Here is a 21,042-nt window from a genome sequence, read left to right as displayed (position 1 = left end):
TTCAAAAGGGGCTAATAATCCAATTACAGTCAGGTAATTAATATTATCAAAGCTCAGTTCAAACATTTCTGATAGTGCTAATAATTAAATCTCAACAACCAAAGGATATCAAATCCAAATAAAAGTAGATAACATAAAAATGGATTTCAACCTTAATTCTGCCCTATCATAGGACAGTACTGAGTGTTCATAAATGAAATTGTCTTTAAAATCTACAGAATGGAAATGAGTAAATAAAATCTGAAATGATAACTACTCTTATTTAAATTAATCAAGGAAAATAATTGACTTTTTCTATTTGTTACAGAATAACTTATCATACACTGTGGGCTTTGTCGTTGTCGTTCTTCGTTTTTTCACAATAACTTGAAAGCACGCAACATTAAAAATGCTTATGCTTACTGTTGGTGTTTCAGTTTGCAAAAGCTTTTTTATCATATTTGGAATGTTTTTGTGGTCTTCTTCTACGCTCTTGCTGGGACAATCCTTTTTGGAACAGTTAAATATGGAGAAGGTATAGGAAGGTTAGTTAATGAGATAATTCATTTTAAAAATATTTGTTAAATTTATTTTTATTTATATTGAGTTTGATGCGTATAGTTATGTTTTATATTTTTAAATATTTTCTCACTTTTAAAATCTAGTTACAAATATTTAATGTTGGGATTACCATTGATGACGGAATTGCACAATACTTCAAAAACTGATAACATATGTCTCTCTATTTAGAAAGTATCTTTAATGTAAAAAAGTAGTTTAAGGCACAATTTGCCATCCGGATTAACAAATATGTCTTAAATTAATATAAGGATAAATAAGAGTATTTTTTTATGTAATAACCAAAATTTTACATGCAGATTTAAAAAATGTATTTTTTAATAAATATTGAACATGATAAATTAAAAATTAATATTGTTTAACCTACAAAGTAGAAGTTATAATTCCAGAAAACTGTCAGATTAGTGAGCTATTATAAGCTGTAGTTGCTGTATAGATTTTCACTCAGATTTACTGGACTCATTGTATTTTCAGGAGAGCTAATTTTGGTTCACCAGTGACCGGTGTGGCAATGCTTTTCCGAATTGTTACTGGAGAAGACTGGAATAAATAATGCATGACTGTATGATACAACCTTCATATTGTACACCAGCTGACAACTATTGGGAAACTGACTGTGGCAGTTTTGTAGCTTCTTTAATATACTTTTGTTCATTTTATGTTATAATAACATATATCATACTCAATCTTCTTGTTGGTAAGTTAAAATGTTCTATTATTAATTTTTAAATAATGATTAATTGTTATTTTATTAATAATAATAATTTATTTTTTCTAAATATCTTGGCCAAAGTATTGGAAATCAGACTTGTTGGATAATTTAGAAAAATCATTATTGGATCTTAATTGTTGGATTTTTAGTTAAAGATTTTTTTTTGCATCTAGTCATTTTTATCTTGAACTCTTAATTTCTCCTTAATCTTTTTTACAAAGTAAATCTTTTTAGAATACTAATGTTATAGAAAAAGCCCTAATTAGTTTTTGTTTTAAAAAAAACTATGCCAAGTCTTGGCAGTTTCCTAATATTTCTGACACCAAGTATATATGTTAATAGTGTCTTTAAAGTGCCTTATTTGGTTGATGCTTCTAGTTAGAATTGAATGATGATACTAATGCAGAAGAATAGACAGATTTAAAGGATGTATCATTAGTAGTACTCCAAATAATAAAAAGGTTTGTGACAGAACTAGTGGCAAAAAGTGAAAGAAGTAGGAAAAAATGGTAACTGAAAAAAAAATGGAGCACAGAAGGGTACATCCGAAGGCAAAGGTGTTAGTATTTGGGGACATAATATTTTTTGGTACTGTGAAAGAGATAAAAGAAGGGACTGAACAAATTGAATTTAAATAAAAAATGAAAGTCGAGATATATTGAAAGAAGCTGAAAAAATCAGTAGTAGCTGGAGAGGTATCTTGAAGAAGAAAGAACTAAGTGGGAAATTCAATAAGAAATAGCATTGTGTTTGTGCAGTGTTTTATGACAGCAAGGGTACTTTTTCTGGCAGAATTCATGAAACTTGTAACCACAATTATGTTAGAAGTTCATTATCGAATTCTAAAGAAGCTTTGGAGTTGAGTTCAGAAAACAGAGTGGGATGCTCAAAAAATGTTGTTTCTGTCCTTCATATGATAGTGTGTGGTCCCAATTCCCAGTTTACACTAAGGCTTTACTTAAGCCGTTAATGATTTTTTTTTATCATTATGTATAACCTGAAATCAATGTACTTTAACTACCATTTCTTTTCTAAGTTGGAAACTTAGTGAAGAGTTTCCAACTCTGAGTTGGAAAATCAGAATTTTCTAAGTTGGAAACTCTGATGCCTTGAAACCAAAGAAGAGCTCATGGTTGGTGTCATTGACTGAGTGGATATCCTGTTCCATGGAGTTCTTCAATCAGAGTTTGCTAAAGCCATTATCATGATTGATAAGTATCATGACACCACCTTCATATGTGTGACTATGTGAAGAAGTAAAGTATATATTTTAATTAAATATCAGATTTTAGAATAATTATGATAATTTGAAGTAATACATCACTGTTTTTTTTTTTTGAAAATTATCTATTAACACAATTACTGAGTTTTACTTAGGCATTTATTGTGTTCAATGAATGAATAAACTTACTTTTTATTTCCTAAACAGATAACATTTAAACTAATGAAATATAAGATAATTTTATGTTAATTTCTTGTGGGTATTTTTTTAGGTAAGGTTCATTTTAAGACTTTTACGAGGGAGATTAGAAGTGGATCCACAGAAAGATCGTCTTTTGTTCAAGCACATGTGTTATGAATTAGAGCGTTTACATAATGGAGAAGATGTAACTTTCCATGATGTTTTAAAGTAAGTTCATATTTTTATATTGCTGTAGCAGGAGGAGAAATACTCCTTTTTGTGATGTAAATAAGGAGAAAGTTTCCATATTTTAGTGATATATGTTTGTAAGTGCCTGTGTAATTCCAGGTCAATTGTATCAAATTTCATGAACTATTTTTTTAACAATTTTTCTGAATTACACTAGCGATACAAAGTATATAAGACTTTTAAATAGGAAATGGTTAAGATACTATTTTCTTCAAGTACCAGTTAATGTGTCAGGAAAGTAGATTTAAAAACTAAGTGAATATTGAGTTGTATAACAATAATAATCGTGAAAAGCAGCCAAAAATGGATTTTAAATGTACAATTTCTTGGATACATTCATTAAATTGGTAACAAAATTAATCTTTAAATAAAAGATTTGGGGTTAAGATTTTATTTTTTTTAATAAATCCTATTTCATTATCTGCAGAACCGATCTAAACAAATCGTTCCAGCACAAGCTTGGGCATTAGCAAAAACTTGATACAAGTGTCAGTAATAATAAGAAAATTAAGATAACCAAATTAAAAATAAATAATTTATTATTCACACCATTTCATTGGCAATAAATTCCAAATTAATCCTTTATCTACAGATTTACTTTTAGTGCCAAAGAAAGTATTAATTTTTTTTTGTATTAATTTATCTAGAATTCAGCTAAATTGGAAAAAAAAATGTTTAATTATATTATTATATGAAAAGGAAGGGTTTTTTTTTGTTTCCGATAAAAAAAAAACTATCTGATCAATCGCAATCAAATTTTTACCTATGTTTCTTGGCATAACTGAGAAGGTTTAGATACATTTCATCTTGAAAAAATATTAAAAACAACAATAAAAGAAAAACAAGTTAAAAAGATAATGCTTCATTGCCTCCATACATAGTATGTTGACTCTCCACTTAGTGACTGATATTTTGTACTCGGGCAATAAATGTTTACGTAGTATATTGGCTGTCTGCTAGGTAGTGGTCAGTTGCACTAAATTCAGTCTACATAATCACAAGAGCGTAAGCTGCTGATAATTGGTAATTATTGAATACAATTTTAATTTGTTACTTTGATATATGTACAGTAGTTAGGTACATATATAGCATATATACCTAACTATACATATACATATAGTTGTAGTATTCAATTTCTCAGGTAATATGATATATTGGTTCTGTGGTAGGTGAAAAATATTTTATTATTCAAATTTATTGATTTATTTATCTATTTTGGCATTATTTATTGATCAATAAATATTTGATTATTCAAATTTATAAAATTAAATAAATAATAAGTAAAAAAATATACAAATATAAAATATAAATAAAAATAATGTACAGTTAGAAATTAAACATAATCTGTCAATTAATTGACAACGAACTGGTTCTTGTGGAAGAGAGTTATGGATGGAGCTATGTGCAATGGCTCTCTCACACTAAATATAGAATCCTTTTTTTACTGTTAAATATTAATTAATAATCCCTTTCTTTTATTAAAAAAATTTAAAAAATAAAATTAATAAATAATAATAAGTAAATAAGGATACATATATAAAATATAAATAAAAACAATCTACACTTAGAAATTTATAAACAATCTTAAATTAATTAACAATAGACTGCTTCTAGTGGGAGAAAGTACAAAGTAAAGCTTTGCTTTTAATGTGGAGGGTGCTGTGTGCAGCCACCCAGTGCACCACCATTGGACTGTTCTGCAGCAATAGCAGCTAAAATAAAAATGTGAGCATATATGAAAAACAAATCCATGCACCATCATTTTTATAGAGAATGATTTTGGCAGTATTTGATTAGCAATAAAAATTTGATTATTCAAGTTTATTTATTTATTTGTGTATCTATTTTGGTGGTATTTGTTGAGTTCTTTTTCTAAAATCATGCCTAAACAGAAAAAATGTAATATTGGTAAAAAATATACAGATGCAAGGCAAATGTCAATATCGCATTTACATGAGACTATGAAACAGCGTGAGGCTCTGTTTTACGATGGTATACAACAGGAAAGCCACTTTTAGGATTGGAACTGCTTTTGAATATGATCCTCATTTGGATTATATTAATAGTACAGATTTAAAAATTGGTGCAATAATTAAAATATCATTATATCATTGTTTTATAAAAAAATGGAAAGATGAAACACCTGGCAATGTGTTGTTCTGGTGGAAAAGTTTCACGTAATGAAATGCCAGAATCAATCAAGAGTTTAGTTTTAGGATCTCATCCTTTGCCAAAACATTTTTTTGATAGTGTTAGAAAATATAACACTTTATTTCAGATGACTTCTTTTGCTGCTAAACAAATTATAGAAGGGAATTTTATGTCTACATTTAAAATTCAAGGTCACCATAGTGTAGGATTTATTGCCAGCATCTGGTGTCTATTACCAATCTTTACAAATTTACTTTCTTTCTGATGCTGATCAAACTTCTCTTCATTCTAATATTGTGAACATAATAATTTTATTGTGATTCATAATAATTCTGAAACATAATAATTTGATCAGATAGTTTAAATGCAATATTGACAACACACCTTTGGGTAATGTGGAAGATTTTAAATTAATAATTTATGTTGATCGTGAACCTGTTAATCAGCATAGGGGTCGCTATAATGCTCCAACTACTAATGAAGTTGCTGTTTTACTGGTCGAAAAAGATAAAGGACCTAGAGTAGAGATATAACCTTACGTGTGATGGTTAAATGCGCAATGTGTGTCTGAGCTTCATCGCTCTTATGATCCTTTACAATATATGAACAAAATAAGACAGTTTCCTGCATGCAATTTTATGCTTATCGACTTATAGTTTGAGAATTTTTTACATTATTACTGAAACTTAATTGATCAATGTTGTGTTGACATGATGGCCAAAATGATCACTGAAAGAGTGCCCTTTATTTGTAATAACAAAAAAAAATTACGTGCTGATGATTACATTCATCTTTGAGGTACTGTGCAACAAGACATCAATGTTAATGCTAACAATGTGGGTCAAAGTGTCTCATACTTCCTTCATCTTTCACTAGTTTACCGCAGTACATGCATGAGAAATCTCAAGATGCTATGACATATGTGCGTAAATATGGGCATCCAGATTTATTTATAACTTTTACCTGCAATTCTGAATGGCCAGAAATAAAAAACGAACTATTCACTGGTCAAAAATCTACTGATAGAATGATATTATATCCAGAGTTTTCCATTTGAAAATTAAAAAAAACTTCTAGACTTTATTAACAGAAAAGAAATATTTGGTTCGGTCAGCTGCTATGTGCTAAGTGCCATATGGCAAAAACAAGGCCTACCTCATTGTCACACATTGATATGGTTAGCAACTAAAATACAGCCTGACAAAATTTATCTTATCATATCTGCTGAACTCCCTGATAAAAATGTTGACCCATTGTATGACATTGTTTGTAAACATGTGTCACAAACCATGCGCTGATGTAAATAGGTCATCAGCATGCATGATAAATGGAAAATGTTCAAAAATGTATTCTCAAATGTACCTTTGCAACACTCAAACTGCAGATAAAGGTTACCTGACTCTGAGAAGTCCAGAGTACAGAGGTCATACGCCAACTTTAAACATGCAAGGTAACATTATTGATAATAAATAGATTGTCCCGCATTGCCCACTATTGTCACATTGCTTTAATGCCCACATAAATGTTGAATTTTGCAACTACATGCAAGTGATTCAATATATCTGCAAATATATTACCAAAGGTTCAGATCAAGCAACTTTTTCAGTTGAAAATCAAACATTTGAATTGAATCAGTACATTAATGGTAGATATATATGTACATCTGAAGCCAGTTGGCGATTTTTTAACTGGTGAAGTCCGATGACTTCACCAAGTCACTGTTACATCCTGAAGTTCTTAGATGCTATACTTATAATAATAAATTAATAAAGCAGAAGAAAGTGACATCAAAGGATTTCCTGGAATCAAAAGGATGCTACTCTGGGTAGAGTATATACAACTCATCTGAACCAAAGTGAATGCTTTCATTTGCATATGTTATTACATAATGTTAAAGGATCTACATCTTTTGATTACTTGAAAACTTTTGATGGTGTACTACACCAAACATATAAAGCTGCTTGCACTGCAGTTCGTTTATTAGAAAATGATAATCACTCGAAAGACACGTTTGCTCATGCTTCTGTCACTCTACGCGTAAATTGAGAGAATTATTAACAATTATGTTAGTTTTTGTCATCCAGCCCAACCAACCAAAGTATTGTGGGAAATATTCCAAAAAAGACTTTTGCAAAAATATTTTAACCAGTAACATTGAGATTACAATTTTAGATGAGATGTTGAATAGAGGTCTCATTAATTTTGAAGATATTACAATGTTAAGACTTTCAATGTCGATGAACAGAAATAATTTGTTAGTATTAATCTTCCTAAATTAGTACCAAATCAACATCAGGCGTTTGAGATATAAATGACAGTGTTGCTAGCAACAACACTAAGATTTTTTTCTTAGATGCTCCTGGAAGCGGCACTGGGAAAACTTTCTTTATTAATCTGTTTGTTGCTCAAGTTTGTTCAACTAAAAACATTGCAATCAGTGTAGCATCATCAGGAATAGCTGCTACACTTATAAATGGTGGGAGAACTCTACATTCCACTTTTAAGTTACCATTAAATGTTACATCTGGGCAAGAATCTCTTTGTTCTATTCATAAAAATGGTCCGCTTGGCTAAATTTTGCTAGATGATAAACTTATAGTGTAGGATGAATGCACAATGAGTCATCAAGCTCATATTGAAGCCATTGATTGAACCTTTTGAGATATTAGATCGTGTAAATTAATGGGTGGTATAAATTTTGTTTGCTAGAGACTTTTGGCAAACATTGTCTTTCATTGCGAGAGGAACTAGGACCGATGTTCAGGCGTGTCTTAAATCATCACCCTTATTGAAATTTGTTCACACTATTTAACTAACTTAAGAACTAATGTGAGAGTTCATCTTGAAGCTGACGATGCTAACTTTCCCTTACAATTACTAAACATTGGAAATGAGACTCTTCCTCAGAATGATGGTTACATTTCATTACTGTTGTGCCTATAATGATGATCTCATTTCTAGTATTTATCCAGAAATTAGTAAGCTTTTACAAAAACCGTACGAGTGGCTTTGCGAAAGATCTATATTATAACTCCTCAAAATATTTCTGCTTTTGAAATTAATAATATGATTTTAGAAAAAGTTGAAGGGCAAAGCAAGGAATATTGATCTGTAAATTCTGTAATCAATACTGAAGATGCAGTTCACTATCCTCCAGAATTTTTGAGTTCTCTTTATCCCACAGGTTTTACAGATTATAGTCTCAATCTTAAAATGGAAGTTCCTATTATTTTACTACAAAATCTTATCCTTCCAAGTTTATATAATGGCACGAGGTTGCAAATCAAAACTATGTGAAATTACATCATTGAGGCTACTATTCTGACAGGTCCAGCTGCAGGAGAGCTTACTTTTACCCCACATCCCAATAATCCCAACAAACTTACCATTTCAATTCAAGAGGATGCAATTCCTTATAAAACATTTGTTTGCTATAACAATCAATAAAGCATAAGGCCAGACATTCAAACACATTGGTATTGATTTATGATCAGACTATTTTTCTCATGTGCAGTTATATATTGGACTTTCCAGAACTGGTAATAAGGAAAGTCAATAGATTCTGCTATCAGAAAATTAAAACGCCACAAAAAATATCATATACCCAAAAGTTCTATCAACCTAATACTTTTAGAAAATAGGTTGGCTACAATATTCTTGGGCAATGCTATATACATATATAAAATAACATGTCGTGAGTGACTACTGAAGATAAATTGATGAAAATTTGTATTCACTTTCTCCTTACAATGTAAATGCATACTAAGAAAATCCACTTTGAAATTCAAAGTTTAATGGCTTAAAATGGAGTAATAATGATTTTTTTTTCTCAATAACAGATGTAGATATCAACTTAATTTTTAGTGTGTGTAATCTTAATATGAATATTTAAAAATTGATTTCTAAATTTTTTCAAATTCAGATACTAAAAGTGTTAAAATGAATTTTTTGTAACAAATGAAGAAATCAGCCTGATTTTTGATGAGTGACTTCATGTCAATAAACCAAATTTCTAGATTTTTGAAATTCAACCTTGAAAGAGGATGAAGAAAGGTAAAAAAATTTTTGAACATTGGTTGTAAATTTTCCCAATCCCGGTCATAGTAAACTAGATATTCAGTAGATTTGGACTTGCAAATACTCTTCAGATGAATATTTAAAAACCATTAGAGTTTTTTTAATTCTGATTTTTTAAGGGGTACGAAGTTATACGACGCTGTGGCTCAACCAACACAGCCACTGCCACTGTAACTGTATGACTGGCTGCACCTATCTCTGGTTACGTGAGTAAAGGACATAAAACGAAAGAATTGACCACTGTGGGAAGTGCAAGTAACCATATACCACTGGTGAAGCTGTGATTGGGAACTAGTACATATATAATTTTTTGAATATTCAAATAATTCATTAACATATTGACCACTGTTAATAAAATTTAATATGATATGAAATATAAACCACCAAAACGCACTAATTAAAGTTAAACTTAACATATTAATTTCCAATAACTAGTTTTCGCAGTATCCTGCAACTTCAGTTGGTATTAAACTCTATAACTATTACATTAAAACATCTTATTTTAATTGTTTGTCATTTTATTCAAAATTATGTTTTATACTTTGAAATTTTGAATAAAATTTTGAACTTATATCTAACTTTTGCTTTTATTTCATATAATATAAAATAATATATATTTCAAGAACAATTTAATACTTCCTACAAAGATAAACATGTTACCAGTACATAGAACTGGAAAATACAATATAAAAAATATGTACAAAAATTTCTACAAAACTAAATCTTAGTATGCTAAAACTTAGAAGCTATTTGTGTTGAAAAAGTAAATAATTCATACAGCAAACCTATATAGTTTTCATGCATTTCTTAATTTTACATCCATTAGTATTTTTGCTGCTTATTATAAGATTTTTGTAGAATTAATTCTACTACTTTTTTGTTTTGCTGCTCTGTTTACTGTTGCAAGAGTAATATTCTTATTTCTTGTTCCATTAGTTGATTGCATGTATTAATTTTTCAATTCATTGTAGTGAAATTTATGAGATTAATTTTTTTTTACCTCCGGGACCATTGTTAGATATTACTTCAGAGGATGAGATGAATGACAATTTTTGTAACAAGGGAAAATGCCATGCTTGACCAGGATTTGAACCTGGGACCTGTGGGTGAAAGGCCAAGACATTACCACTCACCCCATAGAGACTGGCATATGATTCATATTGGAAGATATGCATAACATTTAATGGCAGTGGAAAATCATTATTTTCTTCTTAATGATTTGCAATAATCTAATTTGAAGACTTTATAAGATATTTTTCATGCTATTATAAGCCCCAACCCACAACAATACCAAATGTCACTATGCTGTGATAAATGGCGAAGTAAATTGATAATATTGCTTGCCAAGACAATATTCTACATAACATCACTAATATATAAATATTTTGTTTTCTTACTTACGTAATTAATATGGATATCCCATTTCATGTTAAAATCTATATTTACTCCAAGGTGACATGATTCAATTCTTGTTATGGGCAGCTTGTTAATATAAATGCTAGTTCTGGCAGGTACACTATCTTTGTGTATTCCAAAAGTAATATGGATAGTTTTGTCAATATTTAAGGATAACTGGTTTATGCATAACCATTCATATATTCATTAAGTATTTTATTAATATTTATTGCAGCTAAATCCGATGTTCTACCAGTACTCAAAACTGTAGTTCCAACTGCATAAGATATAATAGTAATTTTACCATAGATGAATCCAATATAACATTAATGTACAGTAGAAAAAAAGAGGTCCAAATAAATTACCCTGGGGGGCACATCAGTAATTAATTCAACTTCAGAACTGTTAATATTTGATATTTTTATTGTTTGTTTACTATTTGACAAGTAACTTTTAATTTGATCTAATACCATACCCTGAATGTCATATCTGTGCAATTTTTAGAACAAAATTTTATGATTTACAGTATCAAAGACTTTAGTTAGACAAGTCTAAAAAATTAGCAATTAATAGAGCTCCTAAGTTCAATTTTTCATAAATAAAATGTGTAATATAACCTAGAGCATCCCATGTGCCCTTGTTTTCAACAAAGCCTTATTATCTTGTCAAAATAATACTGTATTCATCAATAAAATTGAAAATTCTTTTATGAATAATTTATCTAATATTTTTTATATATTAGATATTAAAGATATCAGTCTATAGTTAGTTTGTGGTTAAAAATGTTTCTCCAGATTTGAATACCGGTTTAACTTCTGCTACTTTTGAAGCAGAAGACCAAATAGATTTTTCTGTGTATAGATTGAAAATATGTTCAAGTGGTACAGTTATTAAGCAACTGTCTTTTGAAAATGTTTATATTTATATCAACTGCACCAGCTTTATCATTTTATAGATTATCTCATTAATTTCTAAGGAACTCAAAGGTTTTGTAAAAATATGTCTTTTGTAAAAATCTGGTAACTTTAGCTTTGCACTTTTGGTGTAGTTATTTTATTTGCCAAGGTTGATTCAGTGTCAAAAAAGTGTGTTGAAACTACCAGCTATTTCTGTAGGATTTTCTATTCTTATCAATGATGTATTCAACTTTTCCTTTTAAGTTAGTAGAAGATGGCTTATTTTATTATTTATATAGTTTCATTACTTTTCATTATTATTTGATACTGTTTATACTACTTTTCTCATGTTCAGGTTATCGTATAATATTTTTTTAATATTAAAATGTATTTTAATGTTTTATAAGATAAGGTGCAAAATTTATACTAGACTACTCAACAAAAATTAAAATGTATCCTAATTTCATTTTCCTATAATATTAAGAGATAAAATTTATGCCACCAGATCAGCTACATTTAATTATATTTGTATTAAACGTTTTGATATCAATATATATTAGCTGTAAATGGTGTATCGGTCGGGATCATGGGTATTCGAGGAATGAGAACATCTTCACCTTTGAAAGGCCCCGTTAAAATCGTTGCTTCCACTACATTATTGATCAATTTTTTAACTGCAAGTAGCGTGCCGTTGCAGAGTTTTGGCCGATTAATATTCCGCAACAGGATAATTGGCACACCTATTTTCAATTTTAATATGTGTGGTGGCATCCCTGGCAGATCAAGTGAGTTTAAAAATTCCGTTGGATAATTAACTACTTCATCTGCTTCCACAACGGTGTCTATCGACTTATATGTAATTTCCTCGCTTTGAATGCTGGATTGAATAACAAGTTGATAGACATCTTTATTCTTTGCGGCAAGGATAGCTCGTTCACTGAGCCGATCGTGATTTCTATGATTAATTTGAATATCAGGAAATACTTTTTCGATCGGTTCTTCTTTCGATGTTACTAAATTACAAAAATTATCAGGAAATCATATTCGTCTGGACGTCTCATCGACTGGCAGCTGTCTGTTTCCAATATCCAGTAACTGTCATGAGAATACCTCAGCTGATGGATCATTCTGCAACTGGACACGCATATTCGTAGTCGACTGCAATGTACATATGTGTCGCCACAGTGTTGAATATTTCAGACAAGCATTTATTTCGTCTGCTGGTGTCGATCGAGAAATTACAGGCAATGTTTGCCTAAAATCTCCTGCGAGCAATATCAAAGTATTCCCGAACGGTTGAACGTTTCCACGCAAATCTCGTAACGATCGATCAAGAGCTTGAAGCGATTTTTTATGTGCCATCGTGCATTCATCCCAAACAATGAGTTTACATTTTTGTAATACTTTTCCTATACAGGATGCTTTGGAAATATTCCACGTGGGAGTCTCGATGATTTGCATGTTTCATTCACATTGCAGGATCCGCACAGCTGATTATCTAATTTGTAGGAGCTTATTTTGATGTAGCGGTGGCAAAAGATACATCTGGTTTAACCAGGCTCCTTGAGTTAATTGTCTTTTTATATTCTGTGTGCCACTGGAAAAGATAAAAAAAAGTATTTTTTTCCTTAAAAGTTGGGTAATCTCAGGAGTGGGCTGTATGTAAACCACTGCAACTTGCACATTTTTCTTCATCTTCGTGGCAGTTAGTATCATTGTGGCCTTCCTTAGCACATCAAGCACAGATCTCTGTTTTTGAGAAAAATGATGTAGTGTGACCACACCCTTGGCATTTAAAACATCATTGAGGGTTAGGAATGAAAAGTTGTACTCGAACTGAAAGATAACAAATTTTTATTTTTTCCAGTGGGACTGGAAGGTTAAGTCAGTTTAAGAGATGGTGTTGGTTCTTCCATTCCGTTGTGCCTTTTTATTATATGCTTTACTTCTACATATTGGGGACGAAGCTCATCAGCTCTTTCAGTCTCTGCAAAAAATTACTCCCTGACTCATATTTAGGGTTTTGTGGCATTCTGCACTTATGTTTATATTACCCATACTATGAAGACATAAGATACATCAACTCTGCTCATTATTAAAATTTTCGATCAGAATCGATCATCCGTCTAGTAACTTCTTAACTTCTTTGGGGAACCACTTGAACCCATTACAACTTTGTTTATTAGGAAACACGAGACCTTATGAAGGAAGCCACCTTCCTGATTATTTCAAAGAACTACAAATCTGATGTTCTTGTATTGCAGATTTGATTTCTCATCATTTAGATTAATGTTATGGTCTGAACTGTTATCCTTGTCAGACAATGTTGAGCAAGATCTTTTCACTAGACTATTTGAGGTGGTTTTTTTCAGACTGGCCACCAACCATCATGGAGTTTGCTTGAAGGCTTGAAATTTTGGCCCTATGAGTACCGGTGATATAATGGACCATTCCAGCAGAATGCACATGTACCGGAGCTAGAGCTAAATATAACTGGGTTCACCCTGGTGGTCAGAGGGCATCGTTCGAGACTCACTACACACAGCCATCCACTCATTGGCACGATAGTTTCCACCTTGGGTTACGGTTGTGTTTCATAAGATGTCACAACACCACCAAATGTAAATGTAAGAAGAAACAGTGTACGATGTTGTGGAGTTGTGTAAGGGTATATGTTGTAATTTGTGTGGTGTTCTTGGTGTAATATATGTGTATAATGTTAAGTGTTCTGCAGCTCATTATAGTGTTCAATAATGGGCAGAAAAGCTGCAGAGGCTAGGGCTGTGGGGACGCCAATCCCCAAAGTCTTAAAGATTAAGACTCTCCGTCGGGGGAGTCAAACCTTTTAAATCAGACCTGTCCTGAAATCATCAATAACCAAAATAATAATAAATAGTAGTTTTTATTCATATAATAAAAGAGTTCAGTGCTACTTAAGTATGCAATCTACAATAAATATATATAATTATATATAATTTTTATGTAGATTAAAATATTAATTTACTATTTAAAATAAATTAAGCAGAATGCTAACAGATTATGTGGGATGGTGCTACTTTATTTAGACCTCATACTAAACTAGCAATAAAAATCCTTGACCACAACAGTACATGTGGTCTACTATCATTGTGTATAAAATTGCATATAATTTGTGTATTTAACGTTAATTAGAGGTGTTAGTGAGGAAAGCGAGCATTAGGTTAAGTGTGATTAGATTATATTGATATTGTATGAAGTTCAGTATGCTGAAATGACATTACATTTTGTGTTTTTTTTTTTTTATACAAAACAAAACTTAACCTAACGCTTACTTTGCTTGCTAATCACTTCTAATTAACATTAAATATATGAATTATATATAATTTTTATGTAGTTTAAAATATTAATTTACTATTTAAAATAAATTAGGCAGAATGCTAACAGAGTATGTGGGATGGTGCTACTTTATTTAGACCTCATACTAAACTAGCAATAAAAATCCTTGTATTTCTAAGATGAACATAAATTCAATCCTTTATGAATATTATCTACACTTGAAAACAAATGTTTACCTTTACTTGAAAATGGACAATTTTTTCACAGTTTGTAGCAATCTCATTCTGGCATTTTAATCTGTTCTATTCTCTCTAAAAAGGCATCTACACCTCACTCTGAAGTTATATACAAGTTACAGGATCTTTTCTTTAGGACTTATTCTTTTCTTTGTTGAATTATTCAACAAATATGTCAAAACCGATTTAAAAAAACCGGCACATCTTTGTTAAGATTTTAAATATACTTTTCCTTGAACATTTAAAATATCGTTCTTACCAAATTTAGTATCAAATTCTATTTTCGATATTACAGGGTATTTTCCTCCGAAAGCCATAATCATATTTTTTTGCTAATATTTTTTATTTATAATGTTCATAGATAATTTGTAGCTAATAAAAGTTTAGGAAAAGTTATAAATTTTAAGGAATGTTGGAAATTGACTGAATTAATATATCTCATGATTTTAATATGAAGACATTTGGCTAAATATCTTTGTTGTTTGTAGATGAAATTCCCAGGTTTCCTTCTCACATTTTCGGCATAATCATATTTTAGCTGTATTGGTTAACAATTTCAAAAAAAATCTATGGAGCTTCGTCACCTTTCAGGGTTTTAGGATACTTGGTTGCCAAATATATGAAAGATCGATTATCATTTTATTGGTATTACAGTAACTGCTTCATAAAATATATTAAACTACATCATTTTATTTTTACCATTTTCTTACATAAAGTGAAATCATAAAAAATCAGTGTCAATGAATGTTGGAGATGCTAAAATGAAGCATATCAGATAAGTTCATAGCATGACAGTTCATAAGAACCAAAAGTTCAAATAAGAAAAAAAAAACGCTAAATAATTTACATTTTGGAATAAGAAGTTTTGGAGCAGTATCTATAAATAGTAAGTCAGAAATTAATGAGCAATTAACTTACCTGATTATCTACTTCACTTTCACGATCAACAGTTGTCTCTTTAGCTTTTTCTTCTGTATGATCTTGTAATGTTAACATTTCATTTGTTGCCCTTAAACCTGCTATCAGACTGTTCTGTTGTTTCTAAAAATAGAGAAGAAATAAAAAAATTGTACAATAATAATCTCATATACAATTTAGAAATTAAACATAAATTTACCCACCAGATCAGTTTATATGTATATTTAAACCTATCACCATAATACAACTTTACAACCGCATTAGAAATTATTTATTTTATAACATAACAGTAAACAATGGGCACATCAAAATGCTAGGTAACATGTCAGCATAAGGTACAATTACTTATACGCTTTCACACATTAGAAATTTTGCACCTACAAATCTCAGCCTGTAAATTAAAATGTCACAAAACATCTGCACATATATTAAACACAAAAATAATAACATTTTTATCAACAAATGTATCTACAGATGTGAACACGTATGCCAGCGTTTCTTCCATTCCTCCCTCAAAAAATTATTAGAAAGTGATTTCTCAGGTGTAGCCTAAGTTCACTTTTTTAGCAAATTTTTCTTTATTTCATATATCATCTAAATTGTTGTTCCTTCAATGTTCTCACATCAGTGGGAACATGAACAAGTTACAGGATGTCATGTCTGGAAAATATGAAGCCTGCAGTATCATTAGGATGTTGTTTTTGACTAAATAATCATGATGAATTATTAATCAAGTGTGAGCCGAAATGCTATTGTGGTGCAAAATCCAAATATTGTTTGCTCACATTAGTGTTGTTTTCTTCAGATTGCCATTTATATAGTAAATGGTGCCATTTATATAGTAAATGGTGCCATTTATATAGTAAATGGTGTAACACTGCTAAGTAATGATATTTATTCACTGCATAACCTTACGGTAAGAATTCATAATGGATGACGCCACTGTAATAAGAAAAAAATAAACGGAGAACCTTAACATTTTATCAAACTTTGGCAAGCCTTTTTTCGGCCACAGTTCTTAAGAAAATTTCTATCGGGATGATTAGACCTTTATTTCAGTGTCATAACAGATGACCCACATTCTATCAGCTGTAATGACATGTTTGAATTCTGAATCTTCGGCTAAAAATTGTTCTATGATGCTTTTTTGTTGAAAATTTAACAGTTTTGAAACAAATTATGCTGCTACTAATTTCATATCCAAAATGTCAGTCAAAATGGTTTCATATGAACCATAAGAGAATCCCACCACTTCAGCAACTTCTCTAATAGTGATTATTGATCAGAATGTATTTATCTTGGTAAAATAGGTTATAGACGTGTTAGAATGTCTAACTTTTCTGTTGTTTTCAACCTAAGGCCTTGAGACACGGCTTTCTTGAAAATTGATTGTATTACTCATAAATCCTTAGTGTCAACATCATAAATACTTAGTATCATCCTCACCAAAAGCCTTCTTTAAAATCTTCACTACTTGATTGCACTTTATTCCATTTTTAGCATAAAATTTAATGCAAATCCTTTGTTCTGTCATTTTCAAACAAAATAAATTACCATTCTTAATAAAATAAATCCTTATCACTTGATATGTCAAATTTGAACGACATGTCTAATATGCTTGAATATTGATAAACTTATTTATTTGATTTCTGTTGTCTCATAATGCCTCAGGTCCTAAAGGACGGTAGGTGACATGTCACAGATTATATATGTATGTTAATCAATCCCTACAGAATTGTAATACAAACTGTTTCATTTTGTCTAAGAACCTACATCCAGTGAAATAAAATCATTTAGATAAAACAGAAAACTTGGCTATGAGTAATTATCAGTATTAGAAAAGACTCTTATCTACAACATAACATCAAAGTCACTGGAAGCGGTCCTTTGTATTTTTCTCACTCACAGCCTATTTTTATTTCATCCAAGTATATTTTTATCGATTACTGTAGTCATTTTATGTTTAGTTTTCACTGTGATAATGTTCAGTATATAAAAGTTTCACGTACAGCAAAAATATAGAATAAGTGAAAAAGAGACTGCTTTCATTCACTGCTGCAGAAAATTTACGTAAAGGAGCATGGAAATTGTGCAACAGGCAGAAAATTTGATACAGTAAAGCGCTAAGTTTGTGAGTGATGAAAGAAAGAAAATAAATGTCTCAGAGCCAGTAAAAATAACAGATCATTTTGGTGGAAAAAATGAAATATAAAAAAATAGAAGAAAAATTTGCAATGATTATAAAGTATGTACCACAGTTTAGATTCATGATTTCTACAGACATGTGTTGGATGAAAGCCCTGGAATCGCAGATGGATAAATATCAGTACGGATGGATTTGAGTCTTAACTGGGTATACAAATTTCTTTGCTGACACAGTTTCTTTGTTTGAAGAAGGATGATAATAGCACAGCAGATACCAGAAACATATGAAAACAAATGACAGAATTTCAAAGATATGCAAAAAGAACAATTATTTCCTAAATCAAATTAAGAATGTGATCCGACACCGGTGACTTTTGAAATACACCATCAACAACAATAACTGAAAGTGTAGAAGATGCAAACAGTGTAGACATAAACTGTTGGTTACGAAAAACAAAACTGTTAAGAATACTTTTGGAACAAAAGAAAATACAGTATGCAATTTTGGACGCACCCCCCCCAGCATACAATTTTTAAAAGAAAATCTCTACCAAAAAGTAAAAACTTTTCAGCAGATATTTTCATATAAGCCCAAGAAAAGGGTTAGATGAATAATGAATTAGTACTGAACTGAATTAAATGCATCTGGGAGTGTTGATCAAAGCTTTATTATGAAAATCTTCCTTGTAATGGACAGTTTTAGGGGTCATACAACCATTGATGTAAAGCAAAGACTGATTGCTAGTGTGATATGGTTAATATTTCAGATGGAATATCATCTAATCTTCAAGCTCCAGATATCTATGTAAACAGACTATAAAAACAAATCTCCCTAAACAATACACACACTGGAAGTCCAACATGACAAAAGAGACATCATTTGGTAAAATTAAGAAAGCGTCTTAAATACAGATTTATGAGTGGATTATTGTGGCCTGGTCAGAAGTATGAGCTGATTAAAAAATTGTTCAAGAGATATATTTTGAACACCGATTATGAAGATAATTGCAAGTCTATGGATGATGGAAACTAGAACACCGATTACAGAATTAGGTAAATAACTATTATAATTTCTATGTTTTTAATTAAATATTTCCAGTATAGACAGATTTAATAACATAAAGGAAATATAACAAATACTATTTATTATACATTCAATCTTCTATGTTAATTTTGTAAATAAAATGCAAAGTAGCAAATTTTTTTTACTACTTCCAATTTTCCAAACCTGGGTGTACTTGGTACATGGAAGTATAAAGTATTTATGGAGCTATTAATGATTAAAAAATTTTAATGGACTCCATTCTGAAACTTTCAAAGGTGATTTTCAAACTTATTTATTTTGTACAAGATGTTAATGGGTATTGGTTGATGTTGGGTAAATTACAAAAATTAAACATAGCTCGTTTGCCAAAGTATTGGACTTTAATTTATCACTTAAATGAATTTTTGGTTTCTCTTCAAAACTTAAAGATTAGTAATCTTACATTGATTAAAGAAAATTCAATATCATGCAACATAATGTTATAACATAATACAATAATATAATTAATATTGTAACATAATACAATTCATCATGTTATAATGATTTTAAAAACATGAGATCGTAATATTAGTACACTGAATTTATCACTACATTTTTCGCAATTAAGATATATAAAAAACAAAGCTAATACAGTTCTTAATGAAATCTATAAAACTGACAAGATTGACAAAGCTTTGAATGAAACTGATTTAGATTATTTAAAACCTAAATCTGAATATATAAAACATAATATTAAATACCCAACATGTAATGATATGGAACTTGATTTAGATGAAGACAGTATATTATTTTCCATGTATTTTTGTGAAAAATTATGCTTCAAAATAGAAGTAACATCAGTAATCTTTGAAAACCACTAAAAACAAAATCTTGGTCAATATTAATGACATATACCCAATCTTTGGGATTAGAATGCGATTATGTATGTGCATATTGTTTACAGAACAATATGATTTTCAGTACCAAAGATGCAATTGATTTGTTTTGTTAATTATTAACACATTACGTATTAACCGGACTATGAACCACATTATATTTCTTTCAGTATATAATAATTGTTAACAATAACAGTTCATATTTTTACTGAAGTATACCAACATTAATAAATTACATTCTTTAACTCAAACACTAATTTTTAAACAATACATAAAATATTTCAGCATTGTAGCAGTTAATAAAGCACACTTACTTTACTTTTTAATGGTACGTAACATTAAACACTATTAATTATTTATGAACAACATTTTATAAATTATTATTCACTCCACTTCAAATCAATATGTAACAACTTGTATAATTATGAATAAAATGGGCACAATGAGAGAAATGTAACAAGAGAGAAAGAAAACATGAACGAGTCGCAGGCAGAACATCCGCACCCAGTAGAAGTCTGACCTGCACTGACAAAAGGTGGTGTGATGAACAGAAGGAGAAGCAAACTAGGCCGTAGACAGAAGAGTGTGTGTGTTGATGACAACAGGTAGTGTGCAAGTGTTAGGGGTCCGATACTACCGGGTGTCAAATGGGCAGAGTCCCGTCTGTCAAGCTAATTTGCATTCATATAAAAATAAAACCAGTAAAAGAGAGTGTGCAAGTGTTAGTGCGGAAAGAAACAGCATAACGGGAAGTTTGGGAACGATTAGAGAAACGTGGGGAATTCGGGAACGATAAACATGACATTGATTTTTTTTATAAACAAGCAGACCATTAAAAGAATTACGTAAGACTGATAAGATACTTTCTGAATACGAACAAGTTGAGGAATGACATCATCGCAGACAAAGAAAATTAGACTTCTAGGAACTTTGACAACATTAAAATTGGAGATAAAAAAACAGTTATGACTAATTTGGCTAAATAGAAATTTTTTTTATGAATCATTACGACCACAGCAGACAAAATAGAAAATTACGGTGAACTTGACACTACGAGAAGACCTTGAA

At 30.3% G+C, this 21,042-nt stretch overlaps 1 protein-coding gene across 2 annotated transcripts; it reads left to right on the top strand.

The window, feature by feature from the left end:
• Window positions 1-381: 381 nt before the first annotated feature.
• LOC142323009 (sodium leak channel NALCN-like) lies at window positions 382-18,913 on the top strand. Of its 2 annotated transcripts, none has more exons than XM_075362108.1 (4): window positions 382-524; window positions 1,033-1,255; window positions 2,764-2,900; window positions 18,822-18,913. In XM_075362108.1, the coding sequence occupies exons 2-3, from the start codon at window positions 1,111-1,113 to the stop codon at window positions 2,847-2,849; spliced, it is 231 nt and encodes a 76-aa protein (XP_075218223.1). In that variant the 5' UTR covers window positions 382-524; window positions 1,033-1,110; the 3' UTR covers window positions 2,850-2,900; window positions 18,822-18,913. The 2 variants fall into 2 exon arrangements, with proteins under 2 accessions (XP_075218223.1, XP_075218222.1); XM_075362107.1 differs by lacking the exon at window positions 18,822-18,913 and adding an exon at window positions 13,813-13,937.
• Window positions 18,914-21,042: the final 2,129 nt, after the last annotated feature.

Source organism: Lycorma delicatula, chromosome 4 (assembly GCF_047948215.1).
Source record: "Lycorma delicatula isolate Av1 chromosome 4, ASM4794821v1, whole genome shotgun sequence".
Lineage (NCBI taxonomy): Eukaryota > Metazoa > Arthropoda > Insecta > Hemiptera > Fulgoridae > Lycorma > Lycorma delicatula.
This window is presented reverse-complemented; position numbering and strand designations above follow the sequence as displayed.